The sequence below is a fragment of the Rhinopithecus roxellana genome, chromosome 10 (assembly GCF_007565055.1).
Source record: "Rhinopithecus roxellana isolate Shanxi Qingling chromosome 10, ASM756505v1, whole genome shotgun sequence".
Classification (NCBI taxonomy): domain Eukaryota; kingdom Metazoa; phylum Chordata; class Mammalia; order Primates; family Cercopithecidae; genus Rhinopithecus; species Rhinopithecus roxellana.
Genome location: NC_044558.1, coordinates 119,742,521 through 119,768,402, shown reverse-complemented (window position 1 = coordinate 119,768,402; position 25,882 = coordinate 119,742,521). Strand labels below are relative to the sequence as shown.

Here is a 25,882-nt window from a genome sequence, read left to right as displayed (position 1 = left end):
TGTACCTACACAAGGTGGTGTCATGTCATTCAGATTACTTCAATGTTGCCTTGGAATTATCCTCGGGGTGTATGATAAAGGTAGTTTGTAAGCAGCTTTGCCTATTTTCAACATCTCATGGGAGCCTATTATTGCAGCATGGGCTGTGTACAAAAAAACAATGCTGGAAACATTTCCTGGTGGACGTGCTGATGGCTAGCTTTGTTCCTTTGTAAGACCACTTAGATTCTCTGTGGAGAAGGAAAGGGATTTAATGGACTCACAGTTCCACATGGCTGAGGAGGCCTCACAAAGGCATGGTGGAAGGCAAAGGAGAAACAAAGGCTCTCTTACATGGTGGCAGGTATGGGGGAAACCGACCCCATGATTCAAGGATGTCCACCTGGCCCTGCCCTTGACACCCAGGGATTATTACAATTCAAGGTGAGATTTGGGTGGGAACACAGCCAAACCATATCACCCTGTCTTTAAAAAAGAAAGAAAAGAAAATATATTCAGAACCTGACCACTGCTCACCACCTCAATGCACAAGCTATGTTCCCCTGGAAGCTGAGTCTGAGATGGAGCTGAGTGGGCAGGGAGTGTATTAGGGGGTACTCTTGGGATCAATGCCTGTAGAAAGGGAGAAGTTGGGCTGTGAGGTAGTCACAAGGAAGGTCTGAGCGGACTCCTTGAGGAGCTCTGAACTGGGATGGCCCTTAGGAGTTGTCCTGAGTCCAGGTACAGGGCCAGGCCTTTGTAGCCCTCACTAACAAGCCTCCAGGCAGAGAAAGTGTCACTGGGCAAGGCAGCTGTCTTTAGCAGAGGCGATTCTTGAAGAGGGCTGACAGCCAAAAGCCATTAGCTGGAGCTTCCCGGCTGCCAGAGGAATAAATGTTTAATTCCCAAAGGAGACCTAAGCAGCCTTTACCACACTTCACCATGGCCATCTTGATCGGAGCTCCATCTTCTCAAGAGCAGTGCAACAGCTCCTCACTGGTCTGCCTGCTTCAATCCTCTTATCACATAAGCTAGGGTAATCCTTTGAAAATATGTTAGGTGATGTTCCATCTCTGCTCAAAGTCATCATGTCAGTACCTTCCTGCCTCAACCTGAGTAACATCCAAAGTCATCACAATTGTCTGTACGACCCTACAGCCTCTGCTCCCTCAGCTGTCAGTCCTCAGCCACTACCCTTCCCCTCTTTATAACGGCACCCTAGAGACTCTGAACTCCTTGCTGTTCTTTGAAAATCTTGGCAAGTTCAGTTAAAAGATAAATTTACGCATATTAAAATTTCATGAGTTTATCTGAGCTTTGAATGATTCAGGAATCCGGCAGCACCAGACCACAAGCAGCTCAGCACAGTGCTCGGAGGGGGAGGAGAGCAGGGGCCTTTTATAAGGTGATCATGGAAGCAAGACAAAGAAAATATTTGATTGGTTAAAGCAGAAAGTCCCTGGTGAGAGGTCAGTTTCTAATTGGTAAAGTCCGTAGTTAGAAGTTAGCTGGCAGTTTCTGACTGGTTACGCTTGTTTCATTTTACTGTTTACATTGAGTTGGTTTTCCATTTGCTTAGGAAGGAACCCAGGGTGCTGAAGGTACCTCAGCTAAATGGCCTCCCGATTAATTATGAACAGTTCCCATCTCAGGGTTTTCCCATTTTACTGTTCCCTCTGCCCAAAATGTTCTTTCAGGCATCAGCACTGCTTCCTCCCTCGGGTTTTTACTCCTGTCACCTTCTTGTGGGGGTCTTCTCTGGCTAACCTGTTGGAAACAGTACTGCTCCTTCCCCTGGCTCTCCTTGGGCTTTCCTGCATTCTCTTTCTCCATAGCAAGGGGCTCAAGGGGAGAAATTACAGACTGTCACATTGACTGCTATATCCCCACCACCTATATTCATGCCTGGCAATGGCAGGTGCTCAAAAAGTATATTTTGAATGAATTTCTATAAGCTACAGGAAAAGGTTCCATGATTGGTCCAAATTGAAAATTGGTCCATGATTCTCTAGGAAAGTAAGAGGAGCTGTGTTTCCCTTCCTGTTGTTTAGCTTTGGTCAGACAGGCCATTTGTTTTTCCTTACTCAAATTAAATAAGGAGTTAGCTTAAGTATCTCTTATAGAACAAGCAAACAGTTGAGATATCAGAATTCTGATATTATCTCATACCTAAACCTTATAAAAACTTTTTTTTTTTTTTTCCAAATTTGCTTTGGCCTCTTAAAAGAATTTTGACACTGTTAAACTTTCTCTAAGGCTTTTGTTTCCTAAAAGCAGTGATACTTAAGAAATCCCCTACTGGGCCAAATACAGTGGCTCATGTCTGTAACACCAGTACTATGGGAGGCCAAGGCAGGAGGATGGCTTGAGCCCAGGAGCTCAAGATCAGCCTGGGCAACACAGGGAGACCCCATCTCCACAACAACAACAAAAAAATTAGCTGGTCTTGGTGGTGCACCTGTTGTTCTGTAGTGTCAGCTACTTGAGAGGCTGAGATAGATCACTTGTGCCCAAGAGGCTGAGGTTGCAGTGAGCCGTGATGACACCACTGCACTCCAGGTGGGGAGACAGAGTGAGACCCTGTCTCTTTAAAAAAAAAAAAAAAAAAAAAAAAAAAAAGAGAGAGACAGAGAGAGAGAGAAAGAAATCTCTTACCCTTTTGTGTTTCAAAAGAAACAGCCATCCCCACAAAGGACAATCCTGCCCTGGAATATTCTGTGATAAGACCCACCTTCATCCTTCCCCAAGGCTTCCATGAGGAATCATGGGAGACCAGGACCCCTTCCTTTCCTTTGAGTTATTCTTCATTAATAAATGTTCTCCCTATTACAACGGCATGAATAAAATCATATCCTTAATTGTCCAGTGCATTTTGTGTTTCACAGTTTGATGCCAACACTTGGATATAACTGGACCTCACCTTCCAATTCCCAGTTACTTCACACAGGTAAGGAGGCCTTAGGTCATCTCTAAGTTGTTCAGTGGGAGGGAGCAGAAAATTGGTGATTCCTTTCCTCCCCATCATAAGGATCATGGCCAACTATACAAAAGACAGGTTAACCGGAAAAAAAATAACAAGTGTATTTGATCATAGTTTTTTTTTTTTTTTTTTGAGACGGAGTCACGCTCTGTCGCCCAGCTGGAGTGCAGTGGCACGATCTCCGCTCACTGCAAGCTCCGCCTCCCGGGTTCACGCCATTCTCCTGCCTCAGCCTCCGGAGTAGCTGGGACTACAGGCGCCTGCCACCACACCCGGCTAATTTTTGGTATTTTTAGTAGACACGGGGTTTCACCATGTCAGCCAGGATGGTCTCGATCTCCTGACCTTGTGATCCACCGGCCTCGGCCTCCCAAAGTGCTGGGATTACAGGCGTGAGCCACTGTGCCCGGCCAGTTTTTTTAAAAACAATTTCATTTTAAAAAATGAAAGCACTTACATTGACCCTAAAAATATAAATATAGCAAACAGGTAACTGGGTGTGTAAAACATTTGCACACACAATCAGGCATTTATGGAAGCATATGCCCCATTTTGCATGTAAAGACAGGTTTCATTTGTACTTTATTGCTTCAAACAATGAACAGCTTATTTGATCATAGGTTTACATGACAGTTGAGCCTTCAGAATAAAGATCCAGAGATACAGGAGAAGCTATCTAATTTTATGCTTAGGTTTGATGAAGCAGGGATGGTCATGTGGAAATGTGATTGGACAAAAAAGGGTATGATCTAACGGAAATAGATTGTGTGAGGAAACCTACCAAGGCCTGGCTGTTCAGATTCTTCTTGGCCTCTCCGTGCAGCATTCCTTCCTCCCAGGTATGGGGTAGGACCCCTCTGGGATGGGGGGTCTTAGTTTCTTTATGGCTGTTACACAGAAGAATGGTGGAAGGTTAGAATAATATTTCTAGGTTTTATGGCTGGCTTTGGGGAAAAGGAGTCCTTGTTTCTATGACCCATCTTGGGGAAGAGGGATCACAGTTTCTATGGCTTATCTCAGGGGAGAATGAGGGGCGAGAGACGGGGCGGGGGGCGCAGAAGAAGGTCAGAGAGAGACTTTGCTTCTGAGGCTACTTTGGAGGCTTTCATTTTGGGGTATTGTTTTCTGAGTCCCAACAGTGGCAATGATGTTCATTTTCAACAAAAGGGAAGACTGGCAATGTTGAACTTAATCTAAGTCTTATACTCTAAAAAGTAGAGATGTTAAGAAATCTTCTGCCCTTTTGGGTTGTAGGAACTGGCTAATTGCCAAGGGCCACACAGGTTTTGCATTTTCTGAAGTAAGACCCACCTCCATCCTTCCTCATGCTCCCTTAAGACTCTCTTTGTTCTCCATAAAAGCCAGGCTCATTCCTTTTCTTTGAGGTATTTCTTATTAATGAATGTCCTCCTACTGCAATAGCCTGAAAAAAATCATATCCTAATTTACTGGTGTATTTTGTCTTTCATACTTTCAAAAGGGGGGGATTTGTGTTGGGAGGGTTTATTTATAGCCTTAAAGCGTCTGTTGGAAAATCAGCAGCTGACAATAGTGAGTGACAAAAGAACTCTTGACAATAGATAACAGATAGCCAAAGGGTCTGCTCCCTCAGCAGAAAGCCAGCATGAAGCTCAGTTTCAGAGCAGGGAATAATTATTACTTCCAGAGGCTGACAGAAACTTGACTCAAGCAGATGGTTGGACAAAAATATATTGTTGGAAGAAATTTCCCAGCATAAAAAGTAAATGTCACTCTATATAATTTGCCCATGAAATCAACTATCTCCAATGTGCTAGCCACAAAAGACTCAGTCCTTCCCTGTCTGGGGGCTCTGGTTATAAAGAGATGGGGTGGAGGCAGAAGTCCCTGGAAGATGGAGACTGTCATATATCACATGTCTACAAGCTCCTGCTCCGCTTCTTGCCATGTGATCTCTGAACAGGGCAGCTCCCCTCTGCCTTCTTCCATCATAAGTGCAAGTAGCCCAAGGCTTTCACCACATGCCCAGTCATTAGTCAGTAGATTCGTGAGCCAAATAAACCCTTTGTAAATTACCCAGTCTCAGGTATTCCTATGTAGCAACACTAAATGGACTAAGATAAACCACTATCTACTATTTATATTCAAAGAAATATTCCCTAGACAGACACCGTCATTCTTGGGCAGGGCACATACCAGGAGCACCAAATTCATCAGCAGTCTATAACTGGGCTTACTTACAGCATTTGTAGTTATTTGTTGTCCTTGGATTAGCAACGAGCTGATGAGTCGTGCTGAAGACCTTGATATTGGCCAAGTCCTCACAAAATTGATTCATCTTCTAGAAGCTGACAAGTAGGAGGTTATATGTCACCAAAAGAAAGACTAGTAACTACTTGATCAAATCCAACCCATTTTATATTTCCTCCAAATATTCTCCATTAAGAATGTAATTTGACATAAAAAACAGGTCTGCTTAGAGATAGAATATGAAAATGAAATGGAAATATATGAGTATTGCAAGATGTTGGGTTTGTTTTTACTTTTTAAGTGCTCAAACCTGGATTTCATAGCCTATGCTTTGAATTAGCAATGGCTATCAGAATTATTGCCATATATTTTGCATAAGTTTAACAGACAAGGCTTAATTGGCTCACTGAACTGTGTCTTTGTGAGACTTTGATTTTCCTGTAAGAACAGTAAATGCCAACAAGATAGACATCCCTGTTCTTCTAAGCTTTGTTTATAGTTCTAGGAAGTAAACAGGCAGTTATTGTATTAAAAAACATTCCCTGTATGCCAGCGACATCTAATTTTAATGTGGGAGTTTTAGAGGAAAAGGAATGGGATGTCATAAAAAAGAACCCCCAAAATATGCCTAATACCTAGAACTTGAAGTCTGATCTTGATTCCACTGTGGATTAACAAGCCACATGTTTCTCAATGTCACTGTCACCTTGATGTATAGGATATTTGCCACTTAGTTTCTAAATGGCTCTGAGATCACATTTTGGAGGCACATTTATCTTGCATACCCATGGCAAGGAGAGCCATTTGTCAAACTGGATGTAAAATAAATTAAATGGGATTCTGCTGCCCATACACATTAATGCCTCCCAAAGAGACCAATGTGCTAACTTGGGCAGGACTTACAAAAGCTCAGTTGAAGTATTACCTCCTCTGTGGCCAACTTAATTGCTCCCTCTGTGCTGACCATGGTTGCTGGTGGTTATAGCTGTCTCCCCAAAAGGCTGAGATCCTGAGGGCACAGACTATGTCTTATTCATCTTTGTATCTCTGGTAACTTGCATAGTGTTTTGTAATCAGCAAGAATTTGCTCAAAGATTGTAAATATTCATTTAAGGGTAGCCAACTGTTAGATCTGAATCCACCCCAACACTGAGTATGCTCTGAAGTGTGCCACAATTCATAGCCACTTATCTTTAGAGTCCTGATAAAGATATTGAGGGACTATGCAGTTTCTATTTCTATACCACAAACATCTGCAGGAGGTGATTCTACCCTCACACTTCTCAGAGCCCTGGGAGGGTGAAGAAGATTAGAAAAACCGGGCCAGGTGCAGTGGCTCACGTCTGTAATCCCAGCACTTTGGGAGACTGAGGTGGACGGATCACGAGGTCAAGAGATCGAGACTATCCTGGCCAATATGGTGAAACCCTATCTCTACCAAAAACGCAAAAATTAGCTGGGCGTGGTGGCACACACCTGTAGTCAGGCTGAGGCAGGAGAATCGCTTGAATCGGGGAGGTGGAGATTGCAGTGAGCCAAAATCATGCCACAGCACTCCAGCCTGGCGACAGAGCAAGACTCTGTTTCAAAAAAGAAAAAAAAAAAAAAGAAAAAGAAAAAGAAAAACTCTGATAGCCAAAAGAATTCAACTCAATGGTTTAACAAAACACCTCTTCCAGGCACTGTTCTAAGCATGTTACACCTTTCATCTCATGGAATCCTCACTGTGACCATAGGTGGGTACTGTTATTGTTTGCATTTTACATGTAGGGAAACTGGCACCCAAAGGTGGAGTAACTTGCCCAAGTGATAGAGGCTTAGATAGAGCCTTATTACTTCTCATACCTCTCGCTTCCCAAGAAGCCAGGCAAACGAATCATTTCTCCTCTGCACTCCCATAGACTCGATACTCAGGCACAGGCTTGATTGCATCTTGTTGTAATTAGAGCTTCACGTCTTGTCTCATCGGTCAAACAGTGAGTTCCTGGAGAAGAGGAACTGTGTATTTATTAGTAACCTTTTCACCTCCCTGCTTAGCAGAGTGACTGGCATGTAGTAGCCTCTGCTTGAGTGTTTGCTGAATAACTGAATGAGGGGAGGCTCTATCCAAAGCTACCACACCTGGAGAACTCCGCAGAGAAAGGGATGAAGACAGACTCATCCTACTGCTTCAGGACTGTGTGTGTGTGTGTGTGTGTGTGTGTGTGTGTGTGTGTGTACATCCAACAGCAACTTTCACAGTGGGCCACCAAAGCCTAGTGGAACTAACTGGCATTTAAACCAGATACCCTATATTTTGCTAGAGCAAAGGTAGTCAAATTTTTTTTGTTTTTTTAAGACGGAGTTTTGCTCTGTCTCCCAGACTCAAGTGCAATGGTGCAATCTTGGCTCACTGCAACCTCTGCCTCCTGTGTTCAAGCGATTCTCCTGCCTCAGCCTCCCAAGTAGCTGAAATTACAGGTGCTGGCAATCACAGCTGGTTAATTTTTGTATTTTTAGTAGAGACAGGGTTTCACAATGTTTCCAGGCTGGTCTTGAACTCCTGGAGCTCAAGTGATCCGCCCCCCCTCGGCCTCCCAAAGTGCTGGGATTACAGGCATGGACCACCACATCCATCCCTAAAATATGTTTTTAAAGTTTTTAAAAAGTGTTAAAACGTCAAAATAGTTTAAAAAAAATATGTTATTCATACTTTAAGCCCAGCAATTCCACTTCTAGGAGATTATGCTAAGCATCATCATGGCTATATGTCTATACGTTTATGGTCTAGAGGCCATCAATATAAACATGTGTGTGGCTGAGCAGGTAGTAAGCAGGTGGAAGGAGCTGGGTAAAGGATATGCATTCCGTGGGGTGGGCGATGGGAAGGACCGTGGCACGCTAGAAAAGGCTTGCCTGTTATTGTGATTCAAGGACAGAGATCCAGAGTAGCCAAAGGTTGTTTTTCAATAGGGCCCAAAAATCTCAGTTGAGAAATACTGGCTGTGGTGGATTGCAAAAAATGGACCCAAATTATTCCCCTCATCTCTCCATGCCTTTCGGTAGAGCCCTCCCACACCGACTCTGAGCTGGCACATGACCGACTTTGGCCAGAGATGTCAGCAAAAGGGATGCAAACAGAGGCTTGAAAGGTGTTTCCACACAGGGGCTTGCCTTCTTGCTGCCCCGGGAACCCCCGCCACTACTACCATGTAAAGAAGGCAGGGTAACCTGAGAGATAAAAGGGCGTGACCTAGACACATGTGACTCATTGCCCCAGGAAATAGCCTGCGACTTTCCAGACACATGAGTGAGGCCACCCTAGAGCATCCTTCCTCAGCCAACCCACCAGCTGACCACAGATGCACGAGACAGCCCAGCAGAAATCAGCTGAGCTGGCCCAGATTGGAAGAGCAAGCCGAGCCAGCTCACAGAATTGTGGGCTAAATTCTAAGCCAATACATTTATTGTTTGAAGCCATTACATCTTGGGGGTGGTTTGCTATATAAAAAAGCTAATTGAGAACAAAATTAAAATATATTTGGCGCTAAACAAAGCAGGGATCGAATTCATTGTAACGTCTGATGAATGTAAAGATTTAACCACAAACGCTCCCTTCCTTGCATCACTTTATAATAATGAAAAAGCAAAACCAACCTAAAGATCCATGCAGGCAAGTGGTTAAGACATGATGGCCTAACTGCATACTGGAAAGGTATGCATTGCTGAAAATGATGGCAGAGAATAGTGGCAACACATAGACTAGCAACCCTTCATAAGTGTGCCATCAAATTTTGATCAACAGGTAAAATTTCATTGCCCTCCTGGAACACGTACTCTTGTGGAAATGGAACACGAAGCTGATTGGATCATCAGGTAGCGTAGAGGCCATCTTGCTATAAGGAAGAGATAAAATCTCAGAATAAAGCCCAGACCGTGCTAAACTTTGCTTTTTGAGGAGATAAGAGTGCACAGAGGGGAGCCGTAAACAGCTCTACTCAAATAGTGGAACATGGTACCAAATGGGGATAGAGCAAAAAGTGGGACAATGGTTTTGAGAGTGAAAGACATTGCTATACTTGTTGTCATCTTTTTAGTAGCTAAGTGTATTTTTATCTCTTCAAACATGCCACCAAAAATTATAGGACTTGAAAGTGTGTGGTGAACACAAAGGATGTTGAAATCATTGGCATAGAGAAATAATGACACAGAAGGACAGTTTGATGTTATATAAAAGATGCCACTTGTAAAGCAGTAGGTACGATATAATCCCATTCTTGTTATAAAATCGAAAACTTAATTTAGTTAATTTTAAGCCATGAATATAACCATTTGGAGTATGGCATTGAGGAATATTTAAAAGACGTATCATTTTAATTACACATTTTAGTCTCTCTAAATAGTCCTCACACTGACCAAAAAAAAAATATGTATTATCAGTCGGAAAATACAACACTTTTTATAAGGAAATGCAGAGAAAATCCTATTCTTTTTATAAAAAGAATATGCAGGCAGAGAAAACTAATTGGAGGACAGGGATGAAAATTGGGATGTACAGTGCTTAGATGGGAGTAGGGGTAATTCTTATTTTTCTTCATCTTATTGTTTTTTTTCCAACTGCGATAATAAACATGTATTTTATGTTGAGAATATTTAATAAAATTTATAGTTTTAAAAACATTAAGGGCCACACTCATGCATAGAAAAGGCTTGCCTGTTATTGTGATTCAAGGACAGGGATCCAGAGTAGCCAAAGGTTGTTTTTCAATAGTGCCCAGAAATCTCAGTTTAGAAATATTGGCTGTCGTGGATTGCAAAAAATGGACCCAAATATGCGTGTGAGCACACACACACACACACACACTCCAACCCAACCCAAAGTGCTGCAAGACTATATATTAATATACTTTTTGTCAGTGCCTGCAAATGCTCTTGCCACCTCGCTGCATTCATTCAGAGTTTTCTTGGGGGTAAACAGTCTCTGAAATTGGAGAATCTTCTCCCATACAAAACACAGGAAATCCCTGCAGGCTCATCACCTCCCCAGTTCTGTTAGGAGGCAGGCAGCTGCTATGTAGCATCATTCGTCATGGCCAGAGGTAGACCAAGATAGGGATTCAGCTGCTCTGCTCTTCCACTCTGCAAACCTTCTGCAAGCACCTGAGCAGGCCCAAGGAGGGGCTGCTGCCATTTGGTGGTGAAGACACTCTGCTTGTTAAGGGCAACAAGTCAGAGGTCTCTAAGGGCCCCCTCAGCCCTATCTGTCTGGCCCATCATGGGCTTGTTCTTCACTAATTGTCTCTCACTGCTGACAGAGCCCACAAGTGTCTTTATGCGTGACAGATTCCTTGCAAATGGTGAATGGCGGAAAGATGACCCAGCTAATCATCAGACCTGCTAATGCCATCTAGTCAGATGCAGCAGAGCCCAGCTCTACTCACTCATCCATGAATGTGACTCTGAGCTGTGAGAACAAAAGCCAGAGCAACTCTCTATTAGGAAACCCGGGGGAAGACAGCAATGTAACAAGTCCCAGGTTCAAAATGACAAGTGATTCACTGAAGATGCCACAGCAGTATAATCTATCACTGGGCGCAGTGAGACGGCCAAAACTATGAGAATTTTACAAGATAATGAATTATTGGCTGGGCTACAAAATGGAAAATTTGAACTGATCAGGCCAGTAGACTATCCTTTTGAACCGAATTCATTGAAAGAATAAACTGTGGCATAGCAGCTCTTTTTTAGTAACGGGAATATGGTTACAAGATGCCTGAAAGGATATTATCCACATACTATTGTCATCTTTTTAAGCACCCACTTTGTGTTCAACTCTACCATTCTATACACTTATCCTTGGAATGGAGAGAAATAAAAAACATGATTTTTTTCCTCCCTTTTGAAAAATCCTGAGTTATGTTAGAATTAGGAAACAGATTCCATAATTATTAATAAGGATAGATCACAGATTGGCTCCATTGTAAAGTTTATAAAATCAAATCCCATTTTAAAGCTCAGTAAGAAATATGGCAATAGTAGCTCCTCCCACAGTGCCCTCAGCTTTCAGCCACTATTCAGTTTTGCCTGTGGTCTAACTATACCTTCAGCCACAGTGGCGGCAAATTAACAGCTACCATTTCCTGAAAGCTGACAGTGAACCGCATCTGGATGTGCTCTTGGCTGGACATTATTGCTTTAATCATCACAAAGACCTCAGAGGTGAGTACAGTTATTTCCTCATTCTCCCCATGGGAAACTGAGGCGTAGAGAGGGTAACTTGTCCGAGGCCATACAGCTAGTAGGCGGGGAGCAGGAGTCAAGCTTCTTCAGTGAGCATGCAAGAGAGAAGGGGAGGAGTCCTGTGGAGCAGTTGGAAAGGACTCAGGAGCTGGTGCCCAAGCTCATTCACCCTGGGCCAATCGCTCAATCTCTCTACGGAAGGAGTTGAACCACCTTGCCCACTGCCCACTCAGGATGGCTGAGAGGTCCAAATGAGATCACATACAGGAAAGGCCATGAAAACAGTAAAGCATTCTATAAGCACCATGTGCTACTGATAAAAGGACAGAAGACTAAATCACACTCCTTCGGAGCACAGCACTTCAATCATTCTGGCTTCAGTGAAAAGACCACACCCCCTCTCATCCCGACTTAATGCTTTCAATAAACAGCACAGGATTTTCTTGAGCAATCTTTTAAAGATGAAGGGCTCAGGTATGCCTGCTGGTACTTGAACTGGTCTTTGCAGGGAGTTTTAGTGTCTTATGACATTTAATACAGACATCCTGCCTGAGCTATTTATCCTGACTTGGGAAAGTAACCATTTCACTGTTACTATGAATTCTGTTCCAAAAAGAAAAAAAAAAAAAAAAGACTTACTGTAATTTTACACCCTTAATCTATGCAATACAGGAATGAGAAAGAAAAAAAAAAAACCCAACGCACTACTTTCTCATGAACGAGGCACATTATATGTAGTAATTCACATTTGATTATTTTATCATTATGAATAGTGAAGTCCACAGTTCAGTCCTCAGACAATATTCAGGTAAATGTTTTACATATGAGACACCTGCTTGTAATGTGATGACACGATACATATATATTTTTTGAACCACTGTGATTTAATAGTCTATTAAAATGCCATTACACATTTAAAAACTGAACAATTACAACAATGCAATCTTCAAGCAATTAAAAACAAAGAATTGTTGAGCCACCATGAGAGATCTGCTGAGTAATCTGGCCTTTCAAATAACGTCTAGTGGAAACCCTGTTTTCTCCTTCCATCTGTGGATCATTAAAAATAAAAAACAAACCTATACAAAACACCACCTGCTCTGAGTAGTCAGGATTCAGCCACATGACTCAGGGACTCACTCCCCAGCGGTTGGTGGAGGCACCATCACTCCAACATGTGCAGGAGCAGCGAGGGGTCCACCTCCACGGCCCGCAGCCCGTTGTGCAGGCTCTGGAAGGTGGCCTGCTTCCCAAAGCGCTGCCGCCAACGGACGAAGGCCTCCACCACCTGCGACTGCACGTTGTGGGGATGGTTGGCCTTACAGCGGTAGATATCTGTCTGGGACAGTCCCAGAGACAGCACCACGGGCTCCCACTCAGGGCCCAGCCTCTGGGCCAGCCGGTTAATCTGCCGGTCTGATGGGGAGCTGTTGAGGATGTGCGAGGGGATTCCAGTCAATCTGTCACCTGAGGAGGAAAAAGACACCCGGGTGAAATGAGCAAGGCAACAAACACATCATTTGGGGGGCAGAAATGAGAATCATGGGGAGAAGAAGGCAATGCTTCCAAATGGCAGAGCCAATTGGCTCTCCTCTTCCTGGGGGCTGCTCTGGACAATGCCATGATTCAGGGCTTCAATACCGTTTAGTACCTACAAAAACATTTTTTACAGAAACTTTTTTTTTTGTTTGTTTGGGATGGAGTTTCACTCTGTCACCCAGGCTGGAGAGCAATGGCATGATATTGGCTCACTACAAACTCCGCCTCCTGAGTTCAAGTGATTCTCCTGTTTTAGCCTCATGAGTAGCTGGGATTACAGGCACCTGCCACCACGCCCAGCTAATTTTTGTATTTTTAGCAGAGACGGGGTTTCACCATGTTGGCCAGGCTGGTCTTGAACTCCTGATCTCAGGTGATCCACCTGCCTTGGCCTCCCAAAGTGCTAGGATTACAGGCGAGAGCCATAGCACCCGGCCTATTACAGAAACTTTGTAAGCAAGAAAATAAAAACTAGAAATCCCACCAGAAAAACTCATTGATAATAACTGGTCTATTTTCTTTGATATATAAAACACATATGTAGGGTTACCTTGTACATGCTGCTTTGTAACATGCTTTTTTCACTTATATCCCTTTTACTCAAGGCCAGGCAAGGCATCTGGGGGAATTCAAGAATGGCTGCACAGACCCCAGCTCCTTCTGGCACTGTCTGTGGCCTTAGTGGTGGGGCCTGTTCCAAGGCTGGGAATGCCCCTCCCTGCAGGAAAGGCAAGTGCTAGAGGACAAAGGCTAAACCAAACAGCTACCCTCCCCAGTGAGGTTGAACTTGAAATATTACCAAGAGAAGGTGTAGCTGCTAACAGAAGCAGGAGCCAAGAGGGCTGCCGAGAACAAAATAAACCTAAGAGGCCATAGGGTAGCAGGAAGGGAAGAGAGCAGGGTTTGTTCATAGCAGCGGCCTCAAGAGTGGAGTTACTGTCCTGGCAGAGCCCAGAAGAGGAACAGGAAATATGTGCTGAGAGGGAGCAAGGAGGAAATCTGACCTTCCACTTCCTGAACTAGATTCCTATTTGCCTGAGGCCAGTCTGCTAAGAAGCATGACACTGAGTAAATGGTTATAAATGTGCCCAGCAAAACCAGTGAGCAGTGCCTTTGGTTATATAGAAGGAGCTCCTAAGTTCATTAGGGAAGGCCTTCCAGGGGAAGGAGGCTAAAGCTAAGCCCTGAACACTAGGAGGAGGAGCTGGGTGATGAAGGAGGAAGAGGGCGTGGTGCATCTTGAGAAGAGAGAATTGCATGTGCAAAGGCGAGGAGAATCCCAATGGAGGAAGTCAAAGGGACTCGCAGCAGCCAAGTGCAGAGATTGAGAGGGACTCCAAATATCCAAAGTCATGCGCTAGGTTCAGACATTTGACAGCACAGTACACTAGACTCCTGTCCATCAGCATCACAGGGATTCAGGTCAGTCTACTTCATGCTCACCAGTCCACTACTGTGTTTTGATTTATGACTCAATAAGAAGGCAAAAGCACCTTATTACAAGAGCTGATGTTTTCTACAGCCCGTGCCTTTGGCCTCTGAGCAGTGGCCAACACCTTAGAGATGAGTTGCAAAAATATTGTCAAGGGCTCTTTCTGGTGTTTGTCAACACTACAATTTAAAAAACAAGGACTAAGAAGCAATTAGAATACTGATGACACTACTGATCAATAGTTGAGATTAACAGCAATGATTTTACGGTTTGTATAAAAACATAGGCTCATTTAAAAAAATTAAAGCAACAGAAAACAGCACAAAGAAGAAAAGAAATCATCCAATATCCCGCCATTGTGTTTACAGTTGGTGACCATCATTGTGGATATCTCTTTACGCACATACATTGGTAGAAGGCTAGACAGAGGGTAATGGGTTCATTTAAAATGATAATATATGAACTTTTCTTTTTAGTAAGAGCTATTTAATTTTGTTTGGATATAACAGAAGAAAAAGCAGAAGTGAAAGAAAATGACATTCTGACCGGCAGTTGTAAGTTACATACTTGAAAACACACACATACACACAATTTAATGCACAGAAAAAAGTTATGAAAACTCAAGGGTTAACTGCATGTTTTTATAGTAATACTCTATAATTGCTTTACATTTCCTCTCCATTTCCTCACACTTGACTTTTTTTTTTTCGCTTATATAATTTGTATTTTGTCAGATGCCTAACAGTTATACATTTCTTTAACAATCATCCATGCCCCTTGTCCCATTGTTTAGTCCTAAGGTAGAATTATAATGGTTTGAATGCTCAGCAGTGTTTTGTTGTTGCTGCTGTTGTTACTGTTTTTCATCTGTGGCTTTTCTACTCCTGGGTCTGTTCTTCTGATTTGAGTCATTTGGGTCAATTTCATCACAGGGTGGTTTTTTTTTGTTTTTTTTTTCAAGAAATGCTCATGATTGCAACAGTCCCTGACTTCTTTCAGGTCAAGGCGGCCTGCTTATTGCCTTCGCTGGAATAATAACTTAATATTTAGAGAACAATTTTATATTATTTTTATCTTTTTATACTCTTTTTAACAGTATAATATAAAATTATGTTCATATGTTCTTAATTTCTTTTCTTGGCTCTTTTAAAAATTATGTTCATAATTTTATATTATGAACATAATATAAAATATATTATATATTTAAATAATTTTATTTCCCTTAAAAGTTTGTAGGCCTTGTTCATACTTTCTGGTAGGGGTTGCTGAAAAATGTGGAGAATTCTGATACCAATTTAGTCATCCAGTATTTTGTGTAACTTGCTTTTCCTGTCTGAGGTCTAAATACCGAAACTTTAGACCAGGGTATATGTTATCCATTCTATATCTGCACTTCCAGGTGTGTGGCATAACCTTCCAACCAAAGATTCAGTTGTGTCTTCCTTTTGGGAAAATCTTCCTGGGTCACATGGTTGCATTCTTTTCTTGCTTCATATGCTGGACAGCTGTGCCTCTCCTCCATGGCTGTCATATTGTTTCTATCGCTTTAATCCCCTCCTTGGGATTATCTCACTCTTTGATTTTCAGCTATGTCTATCGTGTGTGTGTCTGTGTGTGTGTGTGTGTGTTCTGGTTTTAATGTTGTATTGTGTTTTTGTTCTTAATTTCTTTTCTTGGCTCTTTTAAAAATTCCATTCCACTTCACACTCATTAGGAGAGCTACTATCAAAACAACAACAACAACAACAACAACAACAACAACAAAAAACCAGGAAGTCCCAAATGTTGGCAAGGGTGTGGAGAAATTGGAACCCTTGTGCATTATTGGTGGGAATGGAAAATGGTGCAGCTGCTGTGGAAAATAGTATGGCAGTTCCTCAAAAATTTAAAAATAGAATTAACGTATGATCCAGCAATCCCACTGCTGGGTATATACTCAAAAGAATTCAATGCAGGGACTCAAAGATAAATTCTTACACCTACGTTCATAGCAGCATTATTCACAATAGCCAAAAGGTGGAAGCAAACTAAGTATCCATCACTGGATGAATGGATATGCAAAAATGGTATAGACATACAACAGAATATTATTCAGCCTTAAAAAGGATGGAAATTCTGACACATGCTCCAACATGGATGAATCTTGAAGACATTAAGCTAAGTAAAATCAGCCAGTCACAAAAGGACAAATACTTTCTGATTCTATTCATATGAGGTACTTGGAGTTGTCAAATTCAAACACAGAAAGTAGAATGCTGGTTGCCAGGGGCTAGGAGAGGGAGAAATGGGGAATTACCGTTTCATGGGTGCAGAGTTTCAGTTCTGAAAGATGAAGACTTTTGGAGATTGGTTATAAAACAATGTGAGGGTACTTAACATGACTAAACTGTACATTTAAAAATGGTTACAATGGCAAATTTTATGTTATGTACATTTTACCACAGTTAAAAATAAAAATTAAAAAGAATCCCATTGTTGTTTTATCATAGCTACATCTTGAGTTTTGTTTCTACTGAATCGATGCTGAGCCTTTCTATAGCATAAAACACTTGTGAGGTTGAGTTTTCTAGGACTGGGTTTTCTTATAGACCAGATTGGTTGTATGTTTATTTTGGCAAACTGTGTTCCTTTCTTTTCTTTTATTTAAAAAAACATATATATTTAATAGAGACAGGGTCTCACTATATTGCCCAGGCTGGTCTCAAACTCCTGGCCTCAAGTGATCCTCGTGTCCCAGCCTCCCAAAGTTTTGGGATTACAGGTCTGAACCACCGTGCCCAGCCAAAAAACTGTGCTCCTCTCTTGCATTCCTCTGCTGCAGCATTTCACAGAGTAGTCATGACACTCACTGCCATCTTGTTCATACCGACAACATGAGCATCTCTGTCCAGAACTGCTCTTTACTCTCCTAGAGCAAGCTGATGTATCTTTTGACGTGCTCCTCACTTTACAGGGAACCAGTTGTCATTCTACCTCTGAGTTACAATTTTAGGTTGGCTGCTGCTTTCCAAACATTTCTGCCATGGAGGAGAGGTAGGAGTCATGAGGCCTGTCTTTGGGGGCTCTATACTCTGCCCTCTTTTGGAGGGGAGTTAAATGTCTTAGACCAGGGCCTACTCGGCCTAACCAGGGCAGACTCACACCTATGGTCTCTTTCCTGTAACTCAACACAGAGAGTAGGAGATGGCCTCCCCTGGGTGCCTTCCTGACTCTGACTCTGCCAAGGGTTTTTTTTTTTTTTTTTTTTTTTTTAACATTTATCAAGTCTATCCACTCACCACCTCAAACAGCTGCTTGCCATATTGATCTATATTAGGAGGAACCCTCAAGAATTGGTCTTCTCACCTTCCTTTTCCAGCACTGCTTCTGAGGGGCCACAGTGAGGTGTTCCCTTCCTTGCCTGCCACTTTTCAAAGTGGCTGAAATAAAGCTGTAATTGTTTTTTGTTTGTTTGTTTGCTATGGGTGCATATGGGGCTGGGTTTGATTTTGTTCCTAACTGCATTTTGGTTCTGTTGCTTGGGTGTTGGGAAGGGAGTCTGTGTTTCTGCTATACTCTGTCATCCTTTTCTCTCACTCTTGGCCAACAAGAATGCAACATATGCTTCCAGCCAATTCTTTGGAAGTAAGGACACAGTTTGCTCTGATTCTTCCACACTTTCAGGGTCACTTAGCCCTTGTAAATAGGGCCACATAACTGGGAGATGGCCAGCAGTCTGTGGACACAGGCTGGAGCAAAGATAATTGGCACATAAGCACCACCCCACCAAGCAGATCAAGCCATTCCAAATGGACATCTTTGCACACATAGAGAGGCAATCACAGTGTTTGTGCTGTCTGACCTCTATCAGGGAAAGTATCCTTACGAGACCCGTTCAGTTCGTGAATTCTGCTGAACACAAGCGTACTTAAAAATGAGAGTCCCAAGGTTTTGGTGTCAACTCTCAAGGATATACTACATAAATTCAGGTCAAGCCATACATGAATCCACTGTGACCATCTGGCTACTATTTCTCAAAGCTAGCATGCATGCCTCTAGCAGAGTGTAAGATGAACATTCTGTATTGCAATAGTCATCTATTTTAATATGATTAAAAATATCAATAGCATTTCAAACTCATGAAATGAAAAAGCAAGGATCACAATAAGTAAATTAAAAAGCAGATACAGAATGACAACTAAAAACTTAAAAGTCAGTTAAAAATAAATTTAAAGGGCCGGGCGCGGTGGCTCATGCCTGTAATCGCAGCACTTTGGGAAGCCGAGGCGGGTGGATCATTTGAGGTCAGGAGTTTGAGACCAGCCTGGCCAACATGGTGAAACCCCGTTTCTACTAACATACAAAAAAATTAGCCAGGTGTGGTGGTAGACGCCTGTAAGTCCAGCTACTCGGGAGGCTGTGGCAGGAGGACTGCTTGAACTTGGGAGACAGAAGTTGCAGTGAGCTGAGAGCTCACCATTGCACTCCAGCCTGGGCAAGAGAGTGAGACTCCCTCTCCAATAAATAAATAAACTCCCTCTCAAATAAATAAATAAATAAATAAAATAAAAATAAATTTAAAGAAAAGCATTAAATTAGGCTGGGCATGGTGGCTTACGCCTGTAATCCCAGTACTTTGGGAGGCTGAGGCTGGCAGATCACTTGACCTCAGGAGATCGAGACCAGCCTGGCATACATGCGGAAACTTCATCTCTGCTAAAAATACAAAAATTAGCTGGGCATGGTGGCAGGCACCTGTATTCCCAGCTACTTGGGAAGCTGAGGCAGGAGAATTGCTTGAACCTGGGAGGTGGAGGTTGCAGTGAGCGAGATCGCGCCACTGCACTCCAACCTGGGCAACAGAGAGAGACTGTCTCAAAAAAAAAAAAAAAAAAAAAGAATACAAAGACAAAAAAGAAAAAAAAGAAAAGCATTAAATTAGTGGTAGAAATGGTACCTAGATATCGCAAAAATGAAACAAGGGGACCCCAAATTACTGAAGTTTGGAAAGTGCATTATTTCTCCGCAAGTGTGCCCTTAGCATTCTAGGCAGACAATTTACTGTACAGGGCTTCTCCAGTACATGATGGGGTCATCAGCATCCCTGGCATCCACCTTCTAATTGCTAGTGATACCCCTATACTACCACAAACACACACGTTCACATACCCTGGGGTGAGGCAGTACTACCTCTGGTTAAAACCACCAGACATTGTGGTATACACTGGTTTAAAAAATCCTAAATGGGAATTTAACTCCTTTTAGACAGCCCTCATATAGGGCTGTATAAATGTTCTCCCTTATACAGATCCTAAATTTTTCATGCAATCTTTTAATCCAATTCTCAGTGAAACTCGTCTGTTTCAAAAGGAGCACTATACACTGACAACCCCATTTACTGCAATGAAGCCAAGATCCACTTAAAGGAAAATGGAAACCCCTCGCCCTGCTCTCCACCCCCATCCCCACCCTGACTTAACTTATTCTCTCACCCCTCCATCCCTCATTTCTGTGGTCACTATGTGAATGAAAACGACACAGCATTCTCCCTCCTTCTCCAGCTATCTCCTCCTTCCTCACCCATGCCTATCAATCACTGTTCTGGCCTCAAAACTAAAAATCTCCTCTCTAATCCCTATTACATTTTGTGAAAGTTTCTCACATAATTTTACCAGGTTCTGTATATGACAGAATGGGCAGAGACCAGGTCTTCTACTTCTGTGACCTCCTTCCCCTAGTCTTTAGCTCTTTGCCAAGCACAAAAGGGAACTCAACATACACCTTTCCAGGAGCTAAGAGCCCTCCAAGTCAAGTTTCTGACTCACCATCTCCACCAGCTGTGTGTTTGACTTCATCTGTTCCAGAAAAAAAGCCATGTCTTCTAACGAATTTCTGTGCAGCAGTCCTTCCTACCTATTCCTTATTGCTTTCACTGGAATAACTGGTTGGATGTGGGTTCTGTGAGTGAAGGACAGTCCACCGGCCCAGGGTCCTGTCTGGTCAACCTCCTGTTTTCACCTTGCATTCAATGATGTGATCACCTTACAGGTAATCTGAGAATAGGAACTCTCCAGGGTACAAAAGCACAGTTCAGAAGCTGAAGACCAAGGACTAAAGAAGAGACACAGCAGACACACAAACAGCTGCTGGAAGAGTCAAAAAGGTTTTTTAACTATGAAATTCCTTTTTCAACTTCAGTTATTTTGTTATATGACAGGAGATGTTGTAAGAAGATAAGGGGTTTTTTTTTTTGTGACGGTGACTGGGTTGGTCATGGGGTAGCACTTCTAAAAACTATATACATTCCTTTGGAGGGTCTGGTAATATACCAGTCACCCCGGCTCATGGCTGCAGTGAGCCACTGTTACTGATGGAAGTGTCATATGCTACAGGTGTGCAGGACTAGAAAAAAAGCTGAGCTAAGAGACTGTCCTGTTCCAGTGCAGCTGCTTTTTAGAAGATAAGGCTAAATGCTTCTGTGAGGACATTTGAGGCCTCTGCTCATGTCAAGTCCACTAATGTTCCATTGATCAAAGCAAGATATGTGGCCAAACTCAACACCAACAGGAAAGGGAATTAAATCTTTGCACGTGGTAGGAGGAATGAAAGTTTGCTCAACAATGAACTCTAAACACTCACAAGTGTTGGATATTGGTGCAGGAAAAACGCAGAAACTTGAACAGACCAAAGTATGAAATACACTGAAATAGCAAACAAAGCCCTCCCTTGACAAAGAGTCCTCGGCCCAGATGGCTTTATAGGTAAGTTCCATCAAATGTTCATGGATCCTGTGGACCTTGGACAAGTTAAAGCGGAAAAAGAAAAAGCTCATGGAACACTTAATTTCCTATCATATGTAAGTTGTTCCAGAAAATCAAAAAAGGACAAAAGTTATCTGGTTGATTTTATGAGGATACTACAGTTTTTATTCCAAACAGGATAAGAATACAAGAAGAGAAAAACTATAGGCTTGTTTCAGTTACGATTTTAGAAGCAAAAATTATAAATAAAATATTAAGTAATTGAATCAAAAAATTTAAAGTAACATATCATGAACAAGTAGAATTTATCCTAGGTTTTCAATACATTTCAATATCATAAAATCTATCACTTAACTCAATATATCAATCCACCAAAGAGGAAACTCATTATTATCTTAATAGATGCAGAAAAAAAATTTGATAAAGTTTGACACATAACTATCATTTGAAAAAATCTATTTCTTTAAAAATTCAAAATATGGGAAACTTTCTTAATTTGGTAAAGATTGTAAAAGCATTTGAATTGGTGGAGAAATGTTAAATGTATTCTCTTTAAAAAGACAAGGATGCACACCATCACCATTACTGTGGAATACAGTATTGGACGTCCTGACCAGTGCTATAAAGAAAGAAAAGAAATTAGTTTTGGGAGGCCAAGGCAAGTGGATCACCTGAGGTCAGGAGTTTGAGACCAGCCTGACCAACATGGAGAAACCCCATCTCTACTAAAAATACAAAATTAGCCAGTGTGGTGGCGCATGCCTGTAATCCCAGCTACTCGGGAGGCTGAGGCAGGAGAATCGCTTGGACCCAGGAGGCGGAGGTTGTCGTGAGCCGAGATTGAGCCATTGCACTCCAGCCTGGGCAACAAGAGTGAAACTCTGTCTCAAAAAAAGAAAAAAAAAAAAGAAATTAGTTAAATTAGTTATAAATAATAAGCATTTCAAGGGAAGAGATAAAACTAACATTATTTTCAGAAAATATGATCTAATACATAGAAAAATATCAGGATTAGCAGATAATCTATTAGAATAAGAGGACTGAGCAAAATTGCCAGATACAAGATCAACTTAAAACAAAAAACTACAAAGTAGCATTTCAACACTCTCACAATAATCAAATACAAAACACAATAAAAATACAATAAGCAATGAGAAGGATAAAGGATCTATGAAATTAATAAAGACCGTATAAGACCTTTATAGGGAAAATTTTAAGCCTTTATTAAAAGACATACAGCAAGAGCTGACTAAAAGGAGAGTTGCTGTTGTGCTAGGTGGGATGCCATTATTATAATATAAAGATGCCGATTCCTATAGTGACAATTAAAATTCCATAACGGGGACAGAAGAGGCTTTCCCCAAACTGAGGGGAACTAGCTAATTACAGAGGAAAAGAAAACTGGCCTGGAGCATCACACCATGAACAGGGGTGGATCCCATGGAGATAAAGTCCCAAAGGTAAAAGGTAAAACTATAAAGTGCATGGAAAATAAGGCAGGAGTATCTTTATGACCTGTGGTCAGAAGCGGTTTTTAAAATTAATCTCCCAAAGGTAAATTTTTTATGTCAAAATTAAAGATTTCTGCTCAACGAAGGAGACGTGATCCAAGATGACGTCTAAGACCGAGGCTAATGTCTAAGACCAATAAGGGAAACACTATCTAGACTGTGTAAGGTGTTTCTGAAAATCAACAGCAAAGGTAAGAACCTCCACAGGAAACAGAACAAAGGTGTGAACAGGTGATTCAAATTAGAGGAAACATAAAAGGGAGCATATAAAGAGATGCTCAAATGCAGAAATTTAAGAAACAAATGTAAACAACAACGATAAAGCACTTTATATGTATACAAATCTAGACAATACCAAGCTTTGGCTGGGATGTGATGTAGGAACCTTGTTCACTGCCGACAGAAATAAAGATCGGACAGTTATACTGGCCAGCAAGTTGGCAGTGTGGGTAAAATTGAATGTACTTTCCAATCTTGTTGTGTTAGATGTACCCAAGGAAAGTTCTAAAAAAGACCTGTAAGAGACACGTATTAGATTGTTTGTGTAAAGCTTCATTATTTGTGCTAGCAAATACATATATACCTTATAATCCAGAAACCCTCTTCTGGGAGATACAGATATCTCCACCTCAGGAAAATTCTTACACAGATCCATGAGGGGTCACTATGAGGTCATTTATATGAGGTAATACTGTTGGAAAAAAGGAGTTGGAAGCAATCTAAGAGCTCATTGCTGGAGGACGAGATACAGAAATACAAAACAGCACATAGGGAATACTGGCAGAGTTAGAGGGGATGGACTAAATGCAGTGCAGAGCAAAAAATGTAAGGAAAATAATCAGGTCTATACTAATGCAAATTAAGAATATATGTACAGGCTGGGCACCCATGGCTCATGCCTGTAATCCCAACACTTTGGGAGGTCGAGGCAGGTGGATCGTTTGAGCTCAGGAGTTTGACTAGTCTGGGAAACATGGCAAAACTCCATCTTTACAAAAAAATATATTAATACAAAAAATGAGCCAGGTGTGGTGGTGCACACCTGTAGTCCCAGGTGCTCGGGGGAGGCTGAGGTGGGAAGATCACCTGAGCCAGGGAGGTCAAGGCTGCAGTGAGCTCTGATTACATCACTGATTGAACTTCAGCTTGGGTGAAAGAGCAAGACTCTGTCTCAAAAAACAAAAAAGAACATATGTCCAATGCACCACTTACAAAAACACACACAAATAAAGGAATACATGTCAGACAGAATAGTTATCTTTATCTACGAGAAGGAGGGAAATGGGAGTGGGAACAAGCGTGAATACATGAATGGAAAAGGAAGAAGCTTTTCACAGACCAATTAGTGAAGTAGGCCATAAATTGATGGGCGCAAAGGAAAAAAAAGAGAGAGAGAGAGAAGCAAGGGAGGAAGGGAAGGAAGGAGGGAGGGAGGGAGGGAGAGAGGGAAGGTCAAGAGTCACTCTGAACCCAGCTGTCTCGTGGTACCCCTGGGGCTGACAACATCCAGTTTCTCTGTAGCTAAAGTGGGTGGAGTGGAGGAGGTCAGGGCTAGGGCGGGGCTGTTTCAGGCTGGAAAAGCTAACCTAAGCAGCCACCTCCCAGGACTCATGAATTAACTCTGGTGCCTGAGTGCCATGGCTCTGCAGAAAAATCCCTTTGGCTGAGACTGGTTACAAAGGGAAGGGGAAGGGGAAGGGGAAGGGGAAGGGGAAGAAGAAAAGAGAAGAGAAGACCAAAACCAAAACAAAACAAAAAACACCTCAAAAGGAAAACAAATTAGAACCCCTTGTTCTGCTTGTTCTGATAGATAATCACAGAGAACAATTTGGTCCTCACAGAGAGATGGAGAAATCATGTTTAGTCTTTCTAAAACCGATTTCCAGGATGATTAAGTGAAACCCACTCCAAAGAACAAGATTATGTTGCAAAATACAAATAAATCCCACTTACTGTAATGGAAGACTCGATTTGACTATCAAGTCCATGGAAGGTCAACAATAAAACTGTTAGCAATAACTGAGCTCGCACTGAATTAAAAGGTGGGAGGTACAGTAGACACAACTCTGGGCTAAGGATTAGCAAGCCTGGGTAGTACAAATTTCAATCTGCTACCACCTAGCCATATAGCTTGGGATAAGTCATTTAGCCTCTCTTAGATTGCTTTCTTCTTTGTAAAAGGCAAAACCAGACGACTTCTAAGGCTTTTATTTCAATAAAATATATTATCTTTTTTAGAAGCAATTTTATTATTTTCAACAAATCTTATGATTTTTGAATTCTCATTAAATCAAACCATTTATTGTTGTATCACTTTTCTTTACATATTTTCTAAGATAGAAACAACCCTCGTGGGCCTTTAGTAATGATTTTTGCTTATTTGTTTCTGCCTTTTAAAGATCACACATGGAAACCACGTGGTGGCTCACGCCTGTAGTCCCAGCACTTTGGGAGGCCAAGGTGGGTGGATCACCTGAGGTCGGGAGTGTGAGGCCAACCTGGCCAACATGGTGAAACCCTGTCTCTATTAAAAATACAAAAATTAGCTGGGCATGGTGACGCACGTCTGTAATCCCAGCTACTTGGGAGGTTGAGGCAGGAGAATCGCTTGATCCCGGGAGGCGGAGGTGGCAGTGACAATATTGTGCCACTGCACTCCAGCCTGTGCGACAGAGCGAGACTCCCTCTAAAAAAACAAAAACAAACAAACAAAAAAACCATGAAATGAATATCTGGTAAAGTAAATTTTTCAAAACAGTAAAAACTTTAAAAGTGAATGTTACAGTTTGCTGGGCCATTCGTTTCTCTCACATGGACCAGACACAGCTCCATCAGTTTGTCATTCATCCTGTTCCTTGAACACACCAGCCAGCTGCGAACCAGAGAGCCTCGCATGAGCTGTTCCCTTTCCCTGGGACACTCTTTCACTGACCCCTTCATCAAATATAACTTCTCAGGGCAGCTGCCCTGACTGCCACGTTCCAAACTGCAACTCCCATTCCACTCTCATTCCCTTTGTCCATAAATCACTTGTCACGTGTGACATATTTTACAGATGTGCTCTATTTGTTGTTGCTGTCTGCCCCCAACCCTACACACTCGGGCCTGCTGGAAGGCAGGCAGGGGAGCTTCGTCCATCCTGCTCAGTGAGGTACTCCAGGCACCCACTACATATCTGTTGGATGAACGAATGAATGAAAAGGAAGGATTCATTACGATGACAACGTACTCACTTAGCTTTATTCTCTATAGC

The 25,882-nt window shown here is 42.1% G+C and overlaps 1 protein-coding gene across 10 annotated transcripts in view; it reads right to left on the bottom strand.

Annotated features, from left to right (window-relative positions):
* Window positions 1-25,882, bottom strand: part of CRADD (CASP2 and RIPK1 domain containing adaptor with death domain) — a 251,333-nt gene that overhangs the window by 61,581 nt on the left and 163,870 nt on the right. For 3 of the 10 annotated variants that reach the window (XR_004059598.1, XR_004059597.1, XR_004059600.1), the window contains exons 3-7: window positions 12,503-12,874; window positions 7,034-7,172; window positions 5,180-5,286; window positions 4,271-4,382; window positions 3,741-3,846 (exon numbers count right to left, since the gene is read on the bottom strand). Coding sequence is in view for 3 of the 10 variants with exons in the window: in XM_010383922.2 (XP_010382224.1) it covers window positions 12,573-12,874 (302 nt within the window). In the remaining 7 variants the exon portion in view is untranslated. Of the gene's footprint in view, window positions 1-3,740; window positions 3,847-4,270; window positions 4,383-5,179; window positions 5,287-7,033; window positions 7,173-12,115; window positions 12,875-25,882 lie in introns of those variants that run through there. The other 7 variants (XM_010383922.2, XM_010383923.2, XR_004059602.1 and 4 more) reach the window with 6 other exon arrangements.